Genomic DNA, 26,257 nt, shown 5'->3' on the forward strand with positions numbered 1-26,257 from the left:
CTGCCCCCGGGTTGTAGGGGGTCGTAGACGGCCCCTAACCCAGCCTGGGCTGTCCAGGCCATGGGGCAGACGAAAGAGGAAACGAGGGCCAAGCCGGTTGATCGTTGCCGTTTATTCCATTCTCTCCATGCGCCTGCTCCAGTCTCTCTGAGCCCCCCGTTTCTCCTGTCTCCTCTCTCTCCCCCAGCACTCTTCCGCCCTAGCTCCTCACTCCTCCATTCCGGCTCTCCGGATTCTCTCCCTCACTAGTCTCTTCCCCTACTTGTCTCTCTCCACCTTGCCCTCTAGGCCACACAAGGTCTGGTAGCAAAATCAACATAAGAAACCTTTCCTGTGGGCCCACCAGGCTCAAAGGAAACACCACCGAGGGGCATTCCAAAGCCCTTCCTGACTGCCAACAGGCAAAATACCTCTTAAGGTGTTTTACTTCTTTTCTCAGTCCAATAACTCCATCAACTCCATCAAAATCTTAATAATAGTTATTTTTGTATGGACACAATAAGAGATACATTGAGGCTTGTAGGACAGCTCTCTTGGCAACATCTTGCCACAGACTCAGACTACAGTGCTCAGGCCAGATTAATCATTCCTAACCCTAGCCGGGTCCGAATCTAGTTATTACTTTTGGGATCATGACAACATCTGTCCATGACCAAGCTCTTAACTTATAGTTAAGCATTAGGCACTTTGGCCAGACCCATCTCGATGCCAGGGTAGCACACAACTCACCGCTTGCCCTGGGTCCGTCTCGTCCCTCATCAGGAACCCTGCCTTTGGGGGTGCTGGAAAGTAAGGGCAGCTGAGGCTTAGATTCAGAGAACAGATGCCCAGGAGGAAAATATCATGTAGAGTCAAATGACTCCCAGGTTACAAAAGCATAGCATTTGCTACAGTCTCCCTGTGCCCGAACAAAAGGACATGGCTCTGAATAAACTATGCAAAGGACTCAAGGAGAAGAGAGAAACAATATTTACAAGTCAATGGAACACAAAGAAAGAAGTTACAAATAAACATAGAGGAATGGGAGCACTGTGATGGGAGTAACCCAATAAACCTAAACTACCTGAGGCTATGTTATCCTACACATGGGCTCACATTGTGCATGTCCTGAAGACAGGATATTTGACCATAATACTACTCAAAGAGGCTGGTAGAGATGGGACAGTGAGTATTGAGAGAAAGTATGAGGCTGAGGAGAATGGTGAGAATCCTATTATTAGACTTCTCTCTCCACCCCAGAACACTCAGAGGCTATAAGCTTGAAAGAAAATCAAGAAAACACTTATGGTATCAGGGAAAATCAAGAGCTGAAGAAACAGAATGTATTAAGAGCCCACTTAAACTTAGTATCACAATTTGCCGTGATTATAGTAAATTCCCTCTTAATGAAAAGTAATGATGCCACCACAAATGACTAAAACCGCTTAAATGAAGCGTTTTCTGCCTTGAAACAACCCCAAATAATCTGAAATGTATGGGGACATAGAAATATATACACAAGAACAAGATGCTACGTGGTTGCTAGTCATTTCTTTCTTATCATGGGGTCTGGAACCCAGAGAGACAAGCAGTTACAGATTCATTCTGATTTTATCATTTCCAGGTAGTACTACAGTCCCTGATCTGACATATTTGCGCTGCTATAGCTTCTATGATCTATAATGTTGGATCAGGTGATGTAATTAGCTTAACTCAATGATACTGTTCGCTAATAGCACGGGTCAATATGAACTGCAACATTATTTAAGTAAGTTAAAGATTCCCCAACACCATTTCGAATTCTCAATTTCTTATTTCAGGCCCAATATTTAATATATCTCTTTCAACCCACAATTCATATTACTTCCAGTATTAATCTCCCAAAGGAAGAATCCTGCTCAAAATATTATTTTCCAATGCCTGACTGGATAAAGTCCACTGTGCCTTCAGTACTCAAAGAACCTGACACCTAATTCAAACCCACCTACACCTGTGTTCTTTCCACGAAACTTAAAATTCAAAGGAAAATAATGAGGATTTCAGACATTCTGTTAGTGCTATCTCTCTGTTGTCTGGGATGGAGCTAGGGAAAAAAAATGTCTTTGTCATGTTGTGAGGAACAGGACTTTTACTTACAGAAATTATGAGTGGGTGTTAAAACACCAATCTTAGATCTCTTAGAATTTTGCCTACATATAAAAAAAACCTTGAGAATGGAGCAAAGAAGGTAATATCTTCTAAACTGCCCAGTTATATTCAATTAAGGAGAATCTAAGGTTTTCAACAATCTATATCAAAATATTGTGCAATTTCAGAAGCACCGTTCAAGAACATCTGCAGTACATGCCTCAGGGAGATAAAATGAGAGAGAAATCATTTATTGAGGGAACAAGAATTTACTTACAAGGTAAAAGTAATTATTTAGCAGTTATTTAGAGATCTCTTAGTTCTAAGTTATCAACTATCTTTGTGATTCAAATAAAACAAGTAGCTGTCATACTTTAACTTTCAATTAAGGGAGCATTTGCACAAAATTTTAAGATAGATATAGTAATGTTGATTATAATATAATTTTTGAGGAACATGAATAAGAAACTTTACCTAAAGCTTGAAAAGTTCTATATGACTGCTATTATTATATTTAAAAAATGTAGTTTAAGATTGATATCTAATGAAGTATTTAAAAGTGATTATTTTAAAGTGCACTGAACAATTCTTCACATGCTTACTTGCTGTCCATGTGTCTTCTTATGTTTTCTATTTTGAATAAATTTATATTAATGAAAACCATAACACACACTGAAATGCATTTACTTAATATTAAACCATAAAAGTTGTTTTTCTACCTTGCCATTTTCAATTATTTCCCATAAAAGTAAGCAAAATATTATTTTTTGCATAATATATTCTTTCTTTTGAATGAGATGCTCTAAAAACACCTGGCCATTCAATTAAAGTAGCTTATCTTCTGTATATGTTATATTATATAGTCTATAATATGTGTGTTATGTAAAATATTATATAAATATTTATAAAACAGTGCATTATCATTCTCTTGTTCTATATCTTAGGCAACAAACAAACCAGTTTTCATGATGTTTGAATGCTTTCCAGAAAATAACATGTGTTCTAGAGAATCACAAGGCCTAACATGAAAGTAGACTCTACCTAAGATAACAAAACAGAACCAGATGGGCTCTGGCTATGGAAAACTCACAGACTCTTTCAGACACACTTGGCCTAGTGAAATATTTGGTCTGCTGAGAATTTATGAAAAAGATAGAATCAACAAAGTTACGGAAATTCCTAAAAGTGAGCAGGAATTTAGGAACTGATTATTCCATATGGAAGAAAAATTATTAGATATTTACACCATTCTTTATCTTATGTCCATTATGTTACACATTAAAGTATATGTATATATACTAACATATTAATGCATATTGATATAAATTTTATGTATGTGGTAAAACCACTGTTCATGTAAAAAAAATTGTTTTCAAGACGGGTGATACAATCATGTTTTGTGGTCTATCTTCAGGATTAGTAAAATTGTCAAATCCAGGCACACAAAAGATGAATCACACAGGGTGTGACTTCTCCTTGGTTGTCATTTGGATTTCTTCCTCTGAATGCAATAAAAACCTTCCCAGTTTGATCATCAGCAGGAATCTAAGTCAAGACCACCTCTTAATGTTGGATGTGACTCCTCCAAAGGTGGTTAGGTGGGACTAGCCTGGTCTTGCACTCTTAAGTCTGTTGGGTATTAGCGTTCTCTGTCCTGTGTATTAGTTTTCTATGTTCTGTCCTTGTGTCTTTACATTCAAGTCTAACCACTTTTCAGGAGTTAAGAGGAATTATCCCATCCTTTGGTAGGCTCTGAGAACTTCATGACCATTAATAATAGATTTAAAACTTAGTAATATTCTATAAGATACAAAATAAATCAGAATTGACTGATAATCATACCTTCTAGATTTTTGTGGATTCATCACTATGTATCTTAAAATGAATCAGAGGCTGAATCACAATTATAAAAATAACCCATGCATTAAAACCATGTCTCAAGTAATTAATCTAAAATTGCTATGCTACCATTTCTGATACAAAATGAATATCTACTTGTATCATATAGCAAATTGAATTTTATGTTACATTTTTTTTCTTGGTAACCTAAACACTAAAGATCACTCATTCTCTCAAAATGAGAAAATAAAACTCAGGATAAGGGTTTTATTAGTGTGGATTTTTTAAGTTGAGGATTTTTTAATGCAGAACCAAATATGACAGAAATCAAGTTGTATATTCATAAGAGATGATGGAAGATATATTATAGGTGAGTGGCAAATTTGAGGCGAAGAGAAATGGAACAGAATCTGGCTTCCTATTGGGAGGATTAAAGATAAATTCAGAAAGAAGGCTTCTCTTACTTTGTCCTTGATAGTTAAGAGGATTTAACAAGAGGAGATAAAGTGAAGGTCCTTTCTAGCCAGGGAAAACTTAAGTCAAAAGTCCTGGTGACTAAAGTCATTCTCTCATATGTGGGATATAAAGGAGCACAATAAGAAAATAGCCACTGACAAAAATGAACAGAGCCTGAGAATGGTCTACCGAATGGAGTTCACCATTGTAGTGAGGCCTGAGGGAGTGAGGGGGAGTGTATTGAGCCGTGAAGTGCACCCCTGCAGAAGTTGTGCTTAAAGGATAAGAGACCTAATGAATAGGCAGGAAAGAGGCCCTGTGAATTTGCTTCTTTGTAATTTGTGTGAATTCGTGCGCCTTGGTTCCTTTCCTTTTACTGTGCTTGCTGGCACTGAAGCATGGGGAGCCAAGTCAGTGGTGTGGGTCAGCTTTGCAATTGGCTCCACATAGGTAGGGAATTCAAGCTTGGTCATAATAGAGATGAATGGCTACCACCCAGCAGTGGGTACTATGAGCATGGAAAGAGTCATGAGGAAATCTTGCAGTGTGGACTGACCAATGGTATACTTCCAACTGGCACTTTTCATTTTGAGTATGTGTCACAGGGACAATTAAAGCTGGGAGAGCTTGGGAAGCTACATGCAGGCTGGGGATTGAACTAGGGTTGGCTTGTGCAAGGCTGACCCAAAGCTGATCACTGGCACCACACATGATCCCCAGAGCTCTACCAATCATCCATGAGCACAGAATCAGGAGTAAGTTAGTTTTAACAACTTCCCAATTTCCTCCCTTCCTTCCCTTTCCCTTCCCTACACTGCATGTAGCCTCCCAAGCTCTGCCAGGAGTGATCCCTGAGCACAGAGCCAGGAAGAAGCCTTGAGCACTGCTGAGTGTGGCCCAAAGCAACAAGAATAACAACAACTAAAAACTTGAAAGAAAAAAAAGGAAGGAAGGAAGGAAGGAAGGAAGGAAGGAAGGAAGGAAGGAAGGAAGGAAGGAAGGAAGGAAGGAAGGAAGGAAGGAAGGGAGGGAGGGAGGGAGGAAGGGAAGGAGGAAGGAAGGGAAGGAGGAAGGAAGAAAGGAAGGAAGGAAGGGAGGAAGGAAGGAAGGAAGGAAGGAAGGAAGGAAGGAAGGAAGGAAGGAAGGAAGGAAGGAAGGAAGGAAGGAAGGAAGGAAGGAAGGAAGGAAGGAAATGAAAATATTGGCTGATCACAGCTCCACCAGTTGTGGCTCAAAAGAAAACTAAAACTAAAACCAAACAAAAAAATCCAAATATTATTCCTATAAATAATTTGCAGTCAAGAGAAGATAATTGCCCCCAAAACGTTTCAGTGTAATTCTTGTTCAAATATCTAGAGATGTGAAACAGGATGAAAATCTCTGTTCAAAAAATTGGCTGATAGCTATTGTAACCTAAAGATGACACTATAAACAAGCAGATCTTGTGCCTGTCTATTCCCCTTAAAAAATTATTTTTATTGTTGTCTGACACCTTTCTTAGCTGCTGTCACTTTATATATATTTACGAAGTCAAGATCAAAAGTGTACCCCAGGATAATGTTTCCTTTCTTTAAAATCCACATTTACTTTCTAAAGATGTCCTTTCCTTTGATTCAACTAAAAGTATCTGGATGAAAAAAAAAATGTTTACAAGTTCAAACCTTGTCTACCCTGGCAGTTTTCTCAATTTTAAGGACACACCAGAATCTCTTGTTAGTTGCAGTGCTGTTATATAATGGATCATTGTACTCCACATATTTCAATTAGGGAATTTAATCAGGGGACTACAAGATTTCTTATGTATTTAAGAATTCTTAGTTATTTTTTGAAGTGATTCTTTATTTGCTGGAAATAGTTAATGTGACCTTTCAGAAAAAAATGCCATTTCCTAAATCTTGACAAAGATTGTTTCATGGAAGATAAAAACACATTGGATCAAATATGTAGTCAAGGTTTAATGAATATTTGACCCTAGTTCTCAAGAGAAGGTAGATTTCAATGTTGTCAGTTTCTCAGTTGGCAAGGCTGACACACCAAATCAGACTTCTTGAAACAATGGATGTGTATGCTCTCACAGTTCTGAGAAACAGAGGCTGAATTCAGGCTTCTGATAGAGCTGTGCTCTGGCTCAGGGTTCTAGAGGAGAACCCAATCTAGATCTTAGCTTCCATTTTGCTTGCAGTTCTTATCATTTGTTAGCTTGCAGATGCCTCACCTCAGTCTTTTCCTCCTGAATCACAGGACGAAAATGTTCTCCCTTCATGTTTTTCTAATCTTTCAGAAGGACACGGACCACATTGTAGTAGAGGACAAATGGAAACCTAGAGCCACCTCTTAAAGTACATCCCATTTGCATCTATAATGGCCTCTTTCCAAGGGAGTTCCTATTCCAAGGCCCCAGCAGGACATGGATTGCTGAGCAATACTGTATAATCCAAGACTCTCAAACTCTTATGCTCACACTTGGTTTCTGCCACACACTCCCTTCCCAGTTGTGTTTACTGGTATTAATGATGGGGCCAGGGCAAGATCTAGTAGCTCTCAAGGGCTATTCCTGACGCTCTGCTCAGAACTGACCCCCTGGCCACGCTCAGGGGACCATCTATGGGACCTGGGACTGAAACAATTTGGTCACATGCAAAGTAAGCACTTTAGCTCACTTATTGGTATTTCCTTTCCTTATTTGTATGAGATAATACATCATGAACATACATCACATCTTCAAGTCCTTCTGACTTGTCACCCATTGTTGTTTCAAATACCTTACACTTTCTTAAAGGGCTGGAGAGAGGACAAGAGCTAAAGCCTGACTGCATGCAAGGCCCACAGGCATCATGTGTGGTTCCAACTACTATCAAAGGTCACTCCTGAACACGGAGCAGGACTACTCTCTGAGCACTGCTGGCTATGGCCCCCAAAGAAAAACAAATATAAAATAGTATAAATTTTATCTACATAGTTTTAAAAGCAGAGAGGTCTCACCAGTCCCAGTAGGTCATTTTCTTTCATTTTAGAAAAAAAAAATCTGGAATTTATCTTTTTAAAGGGCTAAAAGAAAAATAGAAACTACCCATCCGCCCTGGGAAACTCACATGGCTGAAACATACGAACTGAAAATAAATACATCTGTTTGCTCACGCAGAATGGCCGAATGGGCGTCAATGTTCTTTTGCATGAAGGATTTCTTCATTCAGAAAACATTGCCCTGGGAAATCTTAAGTTATTAAAGAAAGAATAGAGGAGGAATAGTGCAGAAAGCAAGGGCAGGGAGGGGCGGGTAGGGCATTTTCCTTGCACGCAGTCAACCTGGTTTGATCCCTGGCACTATATATGATCCCCTGAGCCCTGCCAGGAGGAATCCCTGAGCACAGAGCCAGGAGTTAGAACTGTAAACTGCTCAGGGTCTAGCCCAAAAAAACAAACAAAAGAAATGCAGATACCGGAAGGGCAAAAGGCTGTTATTAATAACCTTAAACTAGGAGCTGCAGCATGCTTGCCTTGCACACAGCCCACCCAGGTTAAATTCTACACCCCAAACGGTCCCCGTGACCCCACCCAGAGTCATCCCTGAGCAACAATACAGAAGAAAGATCTGAGTACTGCCAGATGTGACCCCGTGACACTCCCCACCCCCCGCTCTTCCAAATAAATGAAAGCAAGGATAGGGAGAGGAGAGGCAAGAGCTGCTTTTTCTGGGGTGGGGTGTTATTATTGTTAGAAGTAGAAAGGCTTACCGGAAAGAAGGGGAAATGATGGGGGAAGAAAAAGAAACACCTCAGCCTGGGAGGAATTTAGTATAGGACTAAGTTCAAGAGCTGCTCAGAAAGTACCACTGTCACTGTCATCCCATTGCTCATCGATTTCCTGGAGTGGGCACCAGTAACGTCTCCATGGTGAAACTTGTTGTTACTGTTTTTGGCATATCAATTACGCCACGGGGAGCTTGCCAGGCTCTGCCATGTGGGCAGGATAGTCTTGGTAGCTTGCCGGGCTCTCTCAGAGGGACAGAGGAATCGAACCTGGGTTGGCCACATGCAAAGCAAACACCCTACCCGCTGTGCTATCTCTCTGGCTTTGAAAGTACACTAATTTAAATGGAAAGAAACTTGTGGTGACAAGTACAATAACCCTATACTCTTCTATACTACGGGACAGGATGGTTTTAGAGTGTGTGAGGCAGGTGGTTTAAACAAAACAACCAAACTAATATGAGGCTGAGATGAACTTCACAGTGAGCTGCATTTTATCATAGGATGCTAAGGTGAAAATGACAAAGAAGTCATTATGCTAAGTGAACAAGTCTAAATATATTTATAATGATAATATCTAAACAATATTATCTCAGTTAATTTCATCCTTAATGTAATTTGTATTTAGACTGAGTTAATTAAGAAAGATAGAATAACAGAATAGTTTTCAAAGTCTTGGAATTTTTCTCATTCCCTGAGGGCTTAATGAAATAGAACACACATAAAACAATGTTGCAAAACTCTACTTAAACTTCTCTTGGTTTGTACAATAAACATTCATTGTAGGAGGTTCTGTACTATCAAAATTTTTGCATTACTTTTATATATTTAACTGGAACAAATGCATCCAATTATAATCAATAGGAATAAAATATTTAGAGAAAAATATCAAAATTTGATACAATTTATATATATGTGAAAATAATGCTTTTTAAATTCAGCTTCACTGAGAAATGATATTTCCTAGGTGATACTTCTCAACTCATTTTTACCAAATCATACTTATGCATAAATATATAATGACCTTTACAAAATCTCAAATGGCATCGGCAAGTCAGCAGAACAGTCGCACCCCACCCCCCAGTTCTGATGCACCCCCATAGCCAATGACCTGGCATTCATACACAGAGAAAACGCTCTGAGGATTTTTGTATTGGTTGTAAAACTCCAGTAAGCTCCAAACCAAAGCAAGCCCTAGCCTTGGTCTGGGTTCGTGGGATGTAGTCGTGGATAGAGTAAAGTAGGTCTGTTTCTCTAATTCCTAGGCTGCTGCTGACCATGATCTGGAGCCAGCTTCACTTTCAAGAGACCAGGGACTAGCCCTGCCTATGAATATGCCTTTTCGAGGTCCTTTTCACTTTGGGTTAAGCTAAATTCTGACTCAGTGCTGTGACCTGCTTCGGCCCTGTGCTACTGAATGTGACATTAGCAACATCCTGGATTCTGGATCTGGTCGGGGAGCCTGGCAGTAGCCTGGTCTACATCACATGCCCAGAATCCTGGTTGTGAACTCTGAAGTTGCCCAGAGGCTCTTTAACAGTTTGGCTCTGAGGGGCAGACACTCCCCAGTACCAGGAGGAAACCTGCCTATCTGTACTTTGGGGAATATATCTACTGACTTCAACCCAACTGCCACCTCTCTGGCTTGTGCCCTGATCGATCAGCCATGCCCATCCAGGGGCCTGGAGAGAGCCAGCTATTAGCACAACCAGTAACTGACCTGTTGGCTTCAGAACTAACCGTGAATCTTTATGCAGCCTGTAACTGATCTTCTACTGCTATCCTAGGCACAGTCCTACAGTTCCTGGGAAGTCCACTGAGGGATCTGATGGGGAACTAGCTCGTCCATGACTGTGGATCCACAAGCAGCCCTATAACCACAGATGTAGTTCTGCTCTATGATAGCTGCAGTTCTTTACAGTCCAATACCCTACCAGAGATCAGCAGGGTGATCTGGAAGGAGCCCCAAGTATCCTTTATACATCTACTGACTCAATTGTGAGCCCAGAGGGAGCAGATGACCTGTTTCAGTCTGTGATCTGAATGAGGGAGGTAGGACCCAGAGGAAACCAGGCCTGTCTATCCCTTAGATACTATGGACCAGTGATGAGTCTGGAACACTTGACTCAAGTCCAGATCAATTGTGATCCTGGAGGTGGCCAGGAACCAGTAGGAGCTTGCACTATTAATGGTAATATAAACTGGTACAAGAAATATGAAAAGCAGGATGGGGGTGCTAAAAATCATTATAAATTATTGCAGTCCACTGAGTTTTAATGAGAAAAAGGACTTGAATATGGGTTCAAAACAAAAATTTTAAAATAAGAAATCTAGTAGCTAGAAAGTAGGACATATCCTAATATATAATGTTATACACTTGAAGATTACAGAAGCCATCACTTAAAAATTTTAGAAATTTAAATTTAAGGGGATGATTTATTAGAAAAATGATTAATGACAGAAATTTGCTTTCTTTTTAATTAAAATTAAAATTTTTTATCTAATAGTATTAATAGGGAAAGTTAAATGATTAAAGAGAAAAGGATAGTATGGTTGAGAAAGTTTAGAAAGTGATGGATCAGAGAATATTTTGTGCATTTCTTTGTAGCTTTTTGAAATAAAGTAGACATGAGAAAAGTGGACAGTAGATTCATAAAGTTTTTTGTGACTTTATTCAAAATAATTTTGTTGCCTAGGGAAGATCAAATTTTCATGGTAACATCCCACAGAGAAAGTATCACAATATTCATTGCTCTTTCTTCAACATATGAGTGGGACTGGACCAAGAAATAAATGGAATTTCTCAGAAATTCCCAGTTATTCTATATTTGCTTTTGCTTTGTTTTGTTTCTAATACAGAAAGATCCTAGTTTCTAAAGGCATCCCTTACCTCCAATTGCACATTCTGGGGTAAAGGAGATGTCATCAAGGGCAATAAAGATGTTCTCCTTTCCGGCCAAATCTGCTTCAAATGCCACTTTAAATGGACTGTTACTGGACAGAGGCACATGTCCATACATCCAGCCATTTCTTTTGTTTCCAATCACTGACCAGACCAGGAAGTTGAGTCCAGATTCCTCAATGGTATACACCTAATAACAGGAGTAACAGAGAAAAAACAACTTGTTATGGTCTGAACATTAGAAACCTGTGGGCATCCAATTTGCTTCTGCAAGAAGAGAGTTGGCACTGTCACATGTTTGTTTCTACCTTGATTCTATTTTTGACCAGTGAAACATTTGGCCAACTGTGAGTTTAAGGGGAAACTATCCAAATTATAAAACAGAAACAAATGGAAAAAGAAAAGCAGAAAATTGCAGAATCACAGTAAGACTACACTATTATGTGATTTTACTCACATGCGGAATATAAACTTACACTCCCTATAACAAGATGATTTCACTCATATGTGTAATATAAATAACTAAATCAAAACCCAACACAAATTCCTCAGAGATTTAGTGCTTGTGTCTAGAGGGAAAGGGGATTGGTGGTGGAAAGAAAGGATAGAAGGAACTTTTAAATAGCAGCATGGCGTGGAAACTTTGTGGTGGTTGTGGTGAATCCTATATGCAGATAGAAGTATAAAGATATTCTGTTGTGATATTATAGTCTTTAAAAATAGTGATAAATCAATTAACCAAAAAGAAAATGAGGAGGTTTATGGATGATATAAATTATATTTTGATTAATTATATTTTGTAATCATATTTCTGTATACCAAATTGATTACGATGAAAACGATAACAATTTATCTACAAAGCTGAGGAGATAAACTAAGGTAAAGAACTTCAAATGTTTTGATGACCCCTCAGTGTATGTGCTGAGAACTTCAAATGTTTTGATGACCCCTCAGTGTATGTGTTGCAAGCCACAATGCCTCAAAGTAGAGAGTATGGGGAATATTGTCTGCCATGGAGGCAGGGGGAGGGTGGGAAAATGCTCCACATCACTAATCATCAGGGAGATGCAGATCAAAACAACCATGAGATACCACCTCACACCACAGAGACTAGCACACATCCAAAAGAGCAAAAGCAACCACTGCTGGAGAGGATGTGGGGAGAAAGGGACCCTTCTACACTGCTGGTGGGAATGCCGACTGGTTCGGCCCTTTTGGAAAGCAATATGGACGATTCTCAAGAAATTAGAAGTTGAGCTCCCATTTGACCCAGCAATACCACTGCTGGGAATATATCCCAGAGAAGCAAAAAAGTATAGTTGAAATGACATCTGCACTTATATGTTCATCGCAGCACTGTTTACAATAGCCAGAATCTGGAAAAAACCCGAGTGCCCTAGAACAGATGACTGGTTGAAGAAACTTTGGTACATCTATACAATGAAATACTATGCAGCTGTTAGGAAAAATGAGGTCATGAATTTTGCATATAAGTGGATCAGCATGGAAAGTATCATGCTAAGTGAAATGAGTCAGAAAGATAGAGACAGACATAGAAAGATTGCGCTCATCTGTGGAATATAGAATAGTAGACTAGGAGACTAACACCCAAGAATGGTAGAAATAAGTACCAGGAGGTTGTCTCCATGGCTTGGAGGCTGGCCTCACATTCTGGGGAGAGGGCAACTCAGAAAATGGAACACCAAGTAAAATGTGGTCGAGGCCATGTGGGGGAAGAGTGATTTGGGCTGAATATAGACTAGAGACCGAACACAATGGCCACTCAACACCTTAATTGCAAACCACAACACCTAATTAGAGAGAGAGAGAGAGAACAAAAGGGAATACCCTGCCACTGTGGCAGGGTGGGGTGGGGGGAGATGGGACTGGGGAGGTGGGAGGGATGCTGGGTTTACTGGTGGTGGAGAATGGGCACTGGTGAAGGGATGGGTTCTTGAACTTTGTATGGGGGAAACATGAGCACAAAAATGTATAAATCTGTAACTGTACCCTCACGGTGATTCACTAATTAAAAATAAATAAACTTTTTTAAAAAAGAATATTTTTTCGCTTCAGGATCTCACCTGGTGGTGTTTAGGGTTTGAGATTAGGACATGAGGTCCTGTGTGTAATTCATATGCTCCAGTGCTTTAAACCATTTCTGGCCCAATTCAGCACATTTAAAGTGCCAAAACTAAGAGATTCAACACATAAGAAGTGGAACAGAAAAAAAGAAGTCATTTTCAAATCAACTGGCATGAGAAGCTCTAATAATATTCTAATGGTAAAAAAAAAATTAAAAAAATTAAAAATGTCACCTTCTAATGCCCTTCAATCTGTGTTTAAATAAGGTTAAATATTTTTCAAATTTCTTTTTTTGCATATGTATGTATATATAGAGATGGATATAACTGGTTACAAACTCTATAAAAACAATTTCTTGTACATGGGTAAATTATAACCCAGAGAAAGAAAACATATGATAGTAAATTTCTATTTAAATACTGTATTTATCCAATGACCACCACTCATTAAAAATGTTTAAGTTGGAGTCTGGAGAGGTAGTACAGCAGCTAAGGTGCTTGCCTTGCATGAGTGCAACCTGGGTTTGATCCCTTGCATCCCATTTTCCTGGATACTGCCAGGAATAATTCCTGAGTACAGAGACGGGAGCAACCCCTGAGCATTGACAGGTGTGACTCCAAAAAAAATAGTCCAAATTAAAAAAAAATCACTTTTACTTAGTGTCAAAAATCTACAAAAAGCAAGAGAGTGGGTGAGCACATCGGGAAAAAGGGGTCAGATGGATGGTGATAAATGGAAATCATAATTCTGGCGGTATACATGAAGTAGCATATACAGATAATGATAGGTGTCAACAAAGGTTATATACCTGAGACCCATCTACTTTATAAAAGAACATAAATTCAGTGTAAATTTATCTATAGATGATATATCCCATAAAGTTTATCCAAAATTTACTCACGAGAGAGAGAGGAGAGAGAGAGAGAGAGAGAGAGAGAGAGAGAGAGAGAGAGAGAGAGAGAGAGAGAGAGAGAGAGAGAGAGAGAGAGAGAGGGAGAGAGAGAGAGGGAGAGAGAGAGAAAGAGAGAAAGAGAGAGAGCAGGAAAGTGCCTGCCATAGAGACAGGGGACAGGGTGGGGGATGGGGGAGACAGAAGGGAAACTAAGGACAATGGTGGTGGGAAACGTACACTGGTGGAGGGATGAGTGTTGTAACATTGTATAACAGAAACCTGACCATGAACAACTTTCTAACAGTTTATCACACTGATCCAACCAAGAAAAAAACATTCTCACTCAAGAAGACAGTATAACTCATCTTGTTCATGTTATACTGACGTCACAGAAATACCACCAAGAGTCAAAACTTAAGATGCAGATTTAAAGCCTGTGCCAATGTTCATGGCTATTAAAAATTTGAGGTCAAGTTAGATGCATTAAAAATGCATCAAAATAGGGGGCCAGAGCGATAGCACAGCGGGTAGGGCGTTTGCCTTGCATGCGGCCAACCCGGGTTCTATCCTCGGCATCCCATATGGTCCCCCGAGCACCGCCAGGAGTAATTCCTGAGTTCAGAGCCAGGAGTAACCCCTGAGCATCGCTGGGTGTGACCCAAAAAGCAAAAAAAAAAAAAAAAAAAAAAAAAGCATCAAAATAATCAGGGATTAAAAAAAAAAACAGGAAAACTTCCCCAAAGTTTGAAAACACGAAGAGAGATATTTAGTGTGAACATTGTGGAAAAGGAGACACAACTTGGACCAAAATAGTCCTTGATAGTGATTCCACTAAATGAAATAAGTCAATAGGATAGGAATTTGGGATAGTTGATTGTTTCTCGTCTCATATGTAAACAAACACTCATCCAAAGACTCTTCAGTTCCAGAATTTGGTGAACATCTTGTTCTCAAATTCATGAGCATTTTTCCCATTAAAAAAGTAAACAAATAAGAAGTATAAAGTTTCTTGTGTAACATATACAGAATAACTCTATAAAATTAAATTTAATTAAACTCAAGCTCTTTCTTTTACATAAATCCTGGTTTGTATCACAAACAATTACAATGGAATGAATGAGTTTAATAAATTAAAAAATGTGAAGAGGACCTGTTGGTTACACAGTGCTGGGCCCAGCAGCACCTCACCACCATGAACATCTGGCATGAACTGGTCATGAATGCTGGGAATAGTTTGTAGGGAGCATCACCCCCTAAATAAAAATGAATGCCTTTATTGATTTCATTACGTTTTTCCTGGCAAGATCAACAAATCAAAACCAATTACAAAACCCTATATACATATATTTTCTTATTATCCATTACTATTTTTCACCTCTCTTGCTTTTTATCTCTGCTTTGAATCAAATTTGAATTTGAAACGAGTGTGTGTGTGTGTGTGTGTGTGTGTGTGTGTGTGTGTGTGTTTGTGTGTGTGGTATTAGGAACAGAATCCAGGGTCTTTTACTGCCAAGTCACATTTCTAGGCCACCAGTATTATTATTTGTTTGACTGTTTGTTTGGGGGCCATATTTGATGGTGCTCAGGGCTTACTCCTGGTTCTGGACTTAAGGATCATTCCTAGCAAGGCTTGGGGGACCATATGAGATGCCAGATACAGAAAGCAGATCAGCTGAGTGCAAGGCAAGCACCCTATTGGCTTTACTTCTTCTCTGACCCAGTCTTCTAAGTCTTAATCAGCCTTCACACTCATCACATTTCTTTTCTTTTTATTTTCTTTTATCTCTGCTTCTCAGACTGGAGTGAGCACAGCAGATAGAGCATTTTCCTTGTATGTGGCTGACCCGGGTTCTATTCCTCCGTCTCTCTCAGAGAGTTCAGCAAGCTACCAAGAGTATCCTGCCTGTGAAGCGGACGGAGCCTGGCAAGCTACCCGTGGTGTATTCGATATGCCAAAAACAGTAACAACAAGTCTCACAATGGAGACGTTACTGGTGCCCGCTTGAGCAAATACAATGAACAACGGGTTGACAGTGCAGTGCTACAGTGCTCTACTTCTCAAAACACTATAGCATCCTGAGCACATTATTCAGCAACCCTGCTTCCCTCATTAACAGTTAGCTTTCCAATAGACACCAATCTATTCTATCCCGTTATTTCACCCTATATGCAGCCTAAAATATGGACAACTTTACTGACATATTAATTCCTATAAAATGTTTTAAAAGGTTTGACACGTTTTTAGATACCACGTGTGTACTAAATTGAGCAAGCACACGAAAGAAAAAGTGTTTCTTTAGCGACAATGGTCAATAGAAAGACCAGAAGGATCATTTAAGAGCTCCTTTCATAGCAGAATTTTCTTCATGGTCAGTGAGAAATCCACTAAAAGCTAAAATTATATCATGCATTTTTCTTTCAGTGGAAATAATATTTGACTTTGCCATTAATCTTGGCAAAAATTAATTTAAAAAACTTTTGAACACCCAATATTTTGAAATAGTGAGATGATTAATATTCTCAAAAATAATTCTAGGTTAATTTGTTTCCAATTTTATGTTTTATTACACTAATTTTACTGAAAATCAAATTATGTTGCAATAAGTTACTATTTAAAATAGCTTTTAAATATCAACTATTGAATGTGTAATTTGATGACTCCTATTTTTATATTCTACATTTTGTTAGGATAATATAGCCATTAGAAGAATAATAGATAATAGTACACACCATAAATTATAACCTTTATCTTTTTTTATCATAATACCAACATGAATTCAAGAAACATAAACATATAGTAAAACTTAATATCATAAATAAGGCTATATAATATCTGTAGAGGATATTATAATCAAAGAAACATGCTATTGGCACAAGAAACAAAACAAATTGGTCATTTCATTTAATTACAAATAATTATCCAACTAAATTTATGTTAAGATTTTTGCAGAAACAACTCTAATACTTATTAGAATAAACATTCCTTTGGAGGATATCTCTCCAGAGATCTAGAGAGATAAAAGAAAGTGTGAAAAAAGTCTAGATAGTCACTAGGTATTTCCAGAATATCTGAATATCTAAAGTATTGAGGCAACAAATGGAAATACATTAATTGGCAGATTGTTTGCAAGTATTTTTCCTGAGATAATTTGATTTCTAGAAACACTGACAAGTCACAGGTGCTCACTGGAATCTCTAAATGGATCCCTCAGGACATCACAAACACTACATCTATTTAATTGTGTATTAATTCAATAATCTGAGAGCAAAATGCACCCTTGAGAGAATCCCTGGACTTTACTTGTGTGAAAATGGACTTGTACAGACTGTAAACTTATATTTCAAGATCATAGCCCACCATAAAAACAAATTTTTAAAGAAGTATAATTGAGGGGCTCGAGAGAGAGTACAGAAGGGTGCTTGCCTTACACATAGAGGACTTGAACTCCAACTCCAGCATTCCATATGGTCCTCCGAGCACCACCAAGAGTAATTCTTGAGTGCAGTCAAGAGTAACCCCTGAGCATTACCAAGTGTGGCCCAAAGTTTAAAGAAAAGAAGAAGAAGAAAGAGGAGGAGGAGAAAGAGGAGAATGAGAGAAGGAGGAGGAGGAGGAGGAGGAAGAGGAAGAAGAAGAAGAAGAAGAAGAAGAAGAAGAAGAAGAAGAAGAAGAAGAAGAAGAAGAAGAAGAAGAAGAAGAAGAAGAAGAAGAACAACAACAACAACAACAACAACAACAACAACAACAACAACAACAATAACTTATCACTTCGGCCCCTGATATTTTCAAAAAGATTTTTAAGTGAACCCCAGCCATCTTCACCAGTTTCCTGACAGCTTTTATACTGCTTCCTACTCTTCAATAGCTTGACTTCCCTTACACGTGGCACTTCCGCTTACTCTCTTTCCAACACTGTTAATGCAAACTCTCAGCTGTTTGTTTTATTCATGGGTCCAAAATGCCTAGAATACTGCATAATGAGCACTTAGGGCACATTTGTGGGGACCCAAGAGCTAGCTCAAGTGGTCCAGCACCCGCCAGTGCAAGGCCCTGGGTTCAGTTGCTGGCCCCCTGTGGCCCAACAGCATCTTTCTCAGGACATTTAGGTGTGGTCCTGTTGGTGTACAGAACTGCCCAGTGTGGCACGAGAGGCCACATGGGATGAGATGTGTCAGGAGTCTGCCCTGCCTGTGAAAAAGGAGTAATATTTACTAAAGATTGAAAGAAGAGAATAATGAAAATGATAGAAACTTTTAAAACATCACCCTTGGAAAATAACTAGAAGATCATGTAAGGAGCCATTTCACTTTACTGATCTTATCCTATCACCATTAGTTTATCACTAGCTAATGCCCATGCCACACCTAGCAAAGGTTGCCACTTCTGATCTTACTGATCTTATCCTATCACCATTTGTTTATCACTAGCTAATGCCCATGCCACACCCTGCATTTCTACTGGGGGTCCGGCATCCATACTATACCACCTCCTCCCAGCAGGGAGGTATAAATACTGTAACTGCCATAGAATAAATTCCTTTCTCCCTCCTCCGGGCTCAGCATGTGTTCATTCGGCTGCATCCCTTTCTCAGCCCCATGCAGGGTTCTCCCTGCTGAACAGGAGAAGACCTCCACATCGACCTCCACAAGATCAGAACAAAATTTCTCAGGAAATTACAGAGAATACATGACTCACCACTTAATTATGAAAAGATGTTTCTCATGATATGATTTCTAACAGCATATTTAGCATTCTATTTGAAAATTAATGTATCTGCTCATAAAATACTGCATTATTCAGTACTGAAATGAGAGGGCAATGTTCTAATCATAATGTTTACAGAAAATTATTTGTCCACAAAAAACACCACCAACTTCTTTTTTGAGTTTGACTGCTTTTAGGTTATTGAACTGTGATGTTTTTAAATAAGGAATTTACTGCAGACAAGTAGGAGAATGAGCAATTACAAAGCATACACCTAGAATAATCTGAGTTGAGGAACATGCTACATTTCTGCTTTGTCCTTAATAGCCTTTGTTTGTGATGAACATTGCTGAATGTAACCGAGGAGAAAGACGGTGAAATCAGAGCTACTAGACATGTGGAAATTGAAATGCTGATTTGTGTTTAGCTCCACGACAATAACCTCACATTCTTTGAGAAAGACAGTTTATGAGTAATCAGAAATAAATCAGTAGCAGAATGCCTCTTAATAACACAATGATCTACGTAGCATTCAAGTTTTCCCTGACACATGTTTTCTTTTTTTTTTCTTTTTTTTCTTTTTTTGCTTTTTGGGTCACACCTGGCGATGCACAGAGGTTACTCCTGGCTCTGCACTCAGGAATTACTCCTGGCGGTGCTCAGGGGACCATATGGGATGCTGGGATTTGAACCCGGGTCGGCCCCGTGCAAGGCAAACGCCCTACCCGCTGTGCTATCTCTCCAGCCCCTGACACATGTTTTCTTCCCAACTTATGTCACTGTAGAGACCACCATCAATATGAATTGCTCAAAGTGAAGGAAAATTTTAGATTGTAAAATAACAAAGAGGAAAACAATAGAATTTTATGGAAAATTATTTTTTGATAATTAAGTAAAAACTCATGTTCATTTCCAAGAATATGTCACTCAAAACCAAGAAAATAGTGAAATCAATCCACAGAAGGGCTGAAAATAGGTACAACTACCACATATCAAAATAGTGAGGGATTTCTAGAATCTTTATACCCAAAGGGATCTGCTGATGAGAATATAAAATTGAGGAAGGAGCAAAATCCTATATATGAAAGAAAATTATCCCCTACTACAATGTAACTGTTTCCAAGATAATTCTGGAATAACTCAAAGAGAGTGGATACATAAAAAAGGGCTATATATGTGTCACAGAATAATCAAAGAACCTTCAAATCCAGGTGTTGGGAGTTGCTGATCTCAGCATTTGTGTCTTAGACACACAGGCGCAGAAACATATGGGAGATCTCAGATATAATTTTCCATATGTGGGTGTTGTGGCCAGTAAACTAAGGTGGTGCAACCTGAGATTTTCTTTAAGTACTTGTATTTTCCTCATCAGTGAACAAACTATAAATCCATGATAAGTGTCAAACCACTTAAAAGCAAAATTCCTCTTTTAGAAGGAGCGATATAAAACCAGAAATATTATATTAGAAATCATAGTCACTATTAGAGGAATGAAATTTCCTACTTGATCTGAGAAAATGAAATATGGACAGTTAAAGCATATAACCTAGATCCACCTTCATTTAGGAAGAGAAAACCAATGGCAAATTAAAAATCTATTAAGGACAATACTTAAAGAAATTCATTAAATTAAACAGAACTGAACATCACCAGAAAAGATTGTTAATTGAAAAAAATAAGAAAATAAATAAATATAGTAGTCCTTGAAGATTGGGGTGTTCACCATATCTGAACACAAAAACAGAATGGGCTAATATAAAGAGCATTAAGAGTTCTTAGAAACAAACAAAATGATTCCTAAAACTACCCTCTCCACCAGTGATGACTACAGTAGCTGAATCAGTACAGATTAAATTGCAAAATGGTTAAATGAAAAATAACCAAGTGACCCTACCAAGAGCACTGTGCCAAGAAGAAAGACACACAAACTCTAATACTCTATTTGTGGATAGCAAGGATAGATCCAGAAGTTCTCATATTCACTTCAAACTTTTCCAAGAAAGAGATGATTAAATAAATTAGAGATAAAAATTGCCTTGAACTGAAAAAATTACAAGCACCCTTAAGTTTCCCTAGTAAAATTTTAAATTCCAGTTGTAAAAGACTATCTGTGCCTTTCCTGAGGGGGGGGAAGGATATTTGAAAGTTCAAGAATATACATAGAGACATCAATTTCTATCAGGCAGATAGGACTTGAATACTATAAAAACAGTTGAACAATGTTGAATAAATGAAGAGAAATATAACTTTGAATGTTGACATTAATATCCAGTCAAGCTTGTTTCTAATATAAGCAAAGAGCAATTTTCCCTATAAATCTGGAAAATCTTATCTGAGCCACTATTTGTAAAATACATATAAGCAAAACAGCTTGCTTTAGGCTGAATATGCCTGCCCTACACAGCAGGTAAGGCATTCTCCCTGTACGCAGACGACCCAGGTTCAATTCCTCTGGCCCTCTCAGAGAGCCCAGCAAGCTACCAACAATATCCCACTCGCGTGGCAGAGCCTGGCTACCTACCTGTGGTGTATTCGATATGCCAAAAACAGTAACAAGTCTCACAATGGAGACGTTACTGGTGCCTGTTTGAGCAAATCAATGAACAAGGGGACGACAGTACTGCAGTGCTACCCTCAAATTTGTATGATGAAAAAAAAACAAATTTGTATGATGAAGTCTCAAATGTTTAAACTTTAAAATGTTACTATGTTAGGGTTTAGGGTCTTTTTGAGGTGACTAAATTAAAACAAGAATGTCAAAATGGGCACAGTTGCAACTTGTTGGTGTCATCATAAGAAGATAAGAAGGAATGGACACTCGGGACATGACCTTGTGAGGATGTGGTGAGAGACAAAGGGAAGAGCTCAGAAGGAACCAAATGTGCCCATACCCTGATCTTAGACTCTACCTTAATAACAGTGAAAAAACGTGTCATTAAAGTCATCTAGCAGGTGATATTTTGTAATGGCAGCCATGCCAAATTAATTTCTGAGAAACAAAAAGGAATCCAGTACAGTGAGTCGCACATATTGTAATTAATAGCAAACATAGCCATACAATGTATTGTTTTAGTTGATTACAATGCATTGGTGTGGTCTTATGTATTTCTGAGAACATACTTGAGAAACTTGATGAATTGTTCACATGCTTGATCTAATCTTTCAGCATTTTATTGTCTCAGAACTGATTTGACAAGATAATCCAGGGCAATAGTATCTTGCTACAGGTCTTCTTTTATTTGAGGGCTGTGTAGGTCAAAATCATATCATTAATTTTCAATAACAGATGAGTACTTAAATATGAGTTTACTAAAAATTAAGAAAATGAGCCACTTTAGAAAATGAGCCACTGCAATTAAAATTTATAAATGCTGGGAGGAAAAATAACCCTAGTCAACCCAACTCAAGACAGGTAAAGAAAAAAGTAAAAAAACATGAAAGAGGGCGATTATTAAACAAACTATAAATCCATCTTATGATGAAACAGTATTTACATAATATGTAAAATGATTGAATAAATCTATAAAACATAAACTCTGATTATATGGGCAAAATGAAGTCACAGACTGCAACTGACATAACTATAAATAAATAATAAATATCTGGAAAACAGAAAAATAAATAAATGGAGAAGCGTTGGAATATACCTCTAGATATTTTAGGCCTAGCATTGATTTGTCCACTCTCCTTTGCCACAGGGAGCTTGGGTTTGTTGAGTCACACCCATCACAGTGGCCCCGAGTCACTCCCATTCCTTTGTTTATCTGTAACAACTTCTCATGCTCTCTTCCCCAAATGGCTAGTCAGCTTTTTCCCTTATGAGATTCGGTTAATGTATAAGGTCAGATCCTTCTAGGACACTGAAGTTGTATTGTAAATAATATTGCATTTCTCCTCTCCTTATATCTTTTGAATAGTTTACTTTAAAACAATGGCCTTTTGTATGGACAATGGAAGACAGTTAATATTATGCTTCTGTAACTTGGGAGTAAATTGTCTCCAAACAATATGAACTCCAGGGCATATGCTTCCTCAATTTAAGCTTCAGTTGCCCTTTGTTCCTAGCACCCCAAAAGTAGGGTCCTGATGAGGGACTGAATGGACCCAGGGCAAGCTGTAAACTACCTTGGCTTCAAAATGGGCCAGGCCAAAGTGCCACCATACTCAACTATAAGTTGAGAGCATGGTCATGGACAAATGCTGTCATGATCCAAAAGTAACGACAAGATTAGTACTCTGCCAAGGATAGGAAAGACTAATTGGCCTGAGCACTGTAGTCTGAGATCGAGATGACCCCAGGAGAGCAATTCTATAAGCTTAATGTGTCTCTTACTCTGTCCATACAAAATGATTATTATTATGAATGCCTATATGTTTGTTGGAAAAGGAGCAGAGAAACACACCGATGGGATTCCTCTCTTGGGTAGGCTGCCCTGCTGAATGAGCATCTGTCCTAGAAGCAGCATCCCCTGAGGGAAAGACTTTACCCCTATTGATTGTGACTACACTTATAAGTAAGCCCCAACCCCTTATGCTTTGGGATTTAACTGGGCTGTAAGAGTGGGCTGGGGAATCCAGAGGCAGGAGGAAGAAGCAGGAAGAGAATCAGAGAAGTGAATGGAGACAAGATTGGAATAAATCAATTGATTGAGACCAACCAGCATGGCGCTTGTTCCTCCCTTTGCCTGCCCATAGCCATCGGCCTCCCTGGGGTGGGGGAAGCGGCATGAAACTACCGAAACTCGGGAGGCAGTGGGAGAGAGAGCTGCCAAGCGAGGCCCCCTTCATATTTCATTTTTAGTGAACATACAGCGAAGATACTAAGAAAACTATTTTCAGAATATAAATGTCATAGTAATAATGCTAAGATTTTAAGAAAATTATAGAAAACTGTCTTTAATATTATCAAAGATTTTATGCATTTTTAATTTAACAGAAGACGTGACCATTATATTAAGCTTTATAAAAACTGTGCCAGTATTACTTAAAAATGGGATGTAGCAATTATGTGGTTATGAGAATTATGTGGTGAAATATGCTAATCTTCCAAATAGATCTAACTTTCTTGTATTACATACATTCAACAATATGACTTTGAATATAGAAAACTGAGATTTGTTAAAAGACAAGCATTTTGAGGTTTTTAAAATTATACTAATGGAGTTTACTTTTGAAACATTTTTCCTAAATTGACAAATTAAGTAGATGACAGTGAGTCGCACTGTTAATGACTATGATTTAACTGATCTCTGTGCTTCTGTCATCTGTCTGTGTCTCTTTGCCTTGGTATCCAGCTGAGAAGCCAGCACTTTAATCTTTCCGTAGAGAATTTACATATGCAAATATGAATTGAACCCATAATAAGGGAGGCACTTCAAATAGAGGTGGAGGAAACAATGTTGAATCAATGGTGTTGGAACAGCTGGTCTGCTATTTGGAAAAAACAAATCATGAGATTCTAACCTCTCACCATACATACACAAAATATACTAGAGTAAATTTAAATCTAATCATTAAAATAAATGAGAATTTTTTGTTATTTAATAATAGGGAATGCTATTCTAATAATTCTAGAATACACAAGAAAATAAAGATGAACAGATTTCAGAAAAATGAAAGTGTTTTCAAAGAAAAACTGCTTTGACTTTGAATATGCTAAGTTTTCTTTTTTATTTTTTTTCAGAAATCATGTTCAGCTTGCCTGGATATAAAGTTTTTCCAAACTTCTAAGCAAAGCTGATTTGGAGTTTTACTCAAGGTGACTTTGCATCTACTCCATTTGTAGGCCAAGTGTAAGAAATACTTTCTTTTGCAAATTCCCATGTCTCTGTCTTAACACTGTGACTTGATTTTAATTTTTAGCAGCATAGCTGTTCAACTTGAGGTCATTTCTCTTTTCTGCTTTCATTATATTCTAGAAGGAAAGTCTATTTTGAAGGTCAAATTATATTAGCTTCTTCTCTTGAGAATCAACCTTTGCATTTTAGGAGGTTCCTTTCTGTCTTCCCTAATTCACAGTTTTGTAGCAATGTTAAACATATTTAACATTGATGATGTATATATATATATATATATATATATATAACCATTATTAGACTTGTTTTTTTCTGTTACCTACAATGAAAAAAATACTCCACAGTTTGCACTAGCACAATTATCAAAGTATTACTTTGCTGTCAGGATCTACCTGGCTATCTTTACTAGGTAGATAATATACACCTCTGATACTTTTTGATAGATTATATTTGTATTTGAATCTCCATTACAAGATCCTGAATAATTCAAATTGTCTAGCAAAATTCCTGGAGCACCAGATACAACTTTGCCCTTCTCTTGTATTCAATAAGATCTATCATATTAATATATAGGGCATTGATATTTAGAGGGGGATTCTTTACTCTATTCCCCAAAATGGAGAAAAATCTCTAGACACTCTGGTTAATTTAAACTATTTTTATCATGCATTACCTGCATCACGTATTACAAATTATTGCACCATAAACAAAAGTGATACGTTTGGAACTATATTTTAGTACATTAATTCTCGTATTTCTGTTTGAAATGATATGAAATGCTCCAGTTGGAGGTATATCCTAGATCACTGTAAGTCTGTTTAGAGGACAGGTTTTTCTTCTAAATATGATCAATGGGTCCTATACACACCACTCCACCATTTTCTGCATGGGGCAATTTGTACATGCTACTGTTTCCTTTCTGAAATGCAATCTAAAATTATACTAAGATGCCCTTGATAAGAAATATGTCATCACTTATGAAAACAGCCATGAAGTTCATCATATAATAGGAATGAGAGATAACCTGAAACACCAATTATATTCTCTTTTAAAAATAGAATAAATGGGGCCGGAGCGATAGCACAGCGGGTAGGGCATTTGCCTTGCACGCGGCCGACCCGGGTTCAATCCCCGGCATCCCATATGGTCCCCCAAGCACCGCCAGGAATAATTCCTGAGTGCAGAGCCAGGAGTAACCCCTGAGCATCGCTGGGTGTGACCCAAAAAGCAAAAAAATAAATAAATAAAAATAAAAATAGAATAAAATTGTAGACAGAACACTAATCGACCTCTCAGCAATGCAAATAATGCCATAATATAAAAATGTACCTTAAAATAATAACATTATGCTGTATAAATTGCCTTAAAGAAGTGCTGTATGAATATTACTTATTTAATCTTAATGAAACATTTTAAACACAAGCATCTGAACTCAAAAATTTAATATACTTCCCCTTTTGGAAATTAACAGTTCCCCATTTCCTTTCTAAATAATATTCCTTTCTGATTAATATGACTGTAGGAATTTCTGTTGTAATAATTAAAAGAGTAATAATTTAAAAAGTAATAATTAAAAGAGACTTCAGTTTCTCATTTCTGTGGTAGCATCTCATGGAAATAACTAGAAACTTTTGGGCAACTCATTAATACAAACTACATTTGAAAATTATTACTTCACTGCACTAAGTGATAACTAGTCCTCTGGTCAGTGAATATGAATTGAAAATG

General features: G+C 38.0%; 1 protein-coding gene across 1 annotated transcript in view; it reads right to left on the reverse strand.

Moving 5' to 3' along the window:
- Positions 1-26,257, reverse strand: part of MALRD1 (MAM and LDL receptor class A domain containing 1) — a 590,643-nt gene that overhangs the window by 123,234 nt on the left and 441,152 nt on the right. Inside the window, exon 33 of the mRNA XM_012931979.2 lies at positions 11,041-11,242. Coding sequence (XP_012787433.2) covers positions 11,041-11,242 — 202 coding nt within the window. The remainder of the gene's footprint in view (positions 1-11,040; positions 11,243-26,257) is intronic.

Source organism: Sorex araneus, chromosome 9, assembly GCF_027595985.1.
Source record: "Sorex araneus isolate mSorAra2 chromosome 9, mSorAra2.pri, whole genome shotgun sequence".
Taxonomy (NCBI): Eukaryota; Metazoa; Chordata; class Mammalia; order Eulipotyphla; family Soricidae; genus Sorex; species Sorex araneus.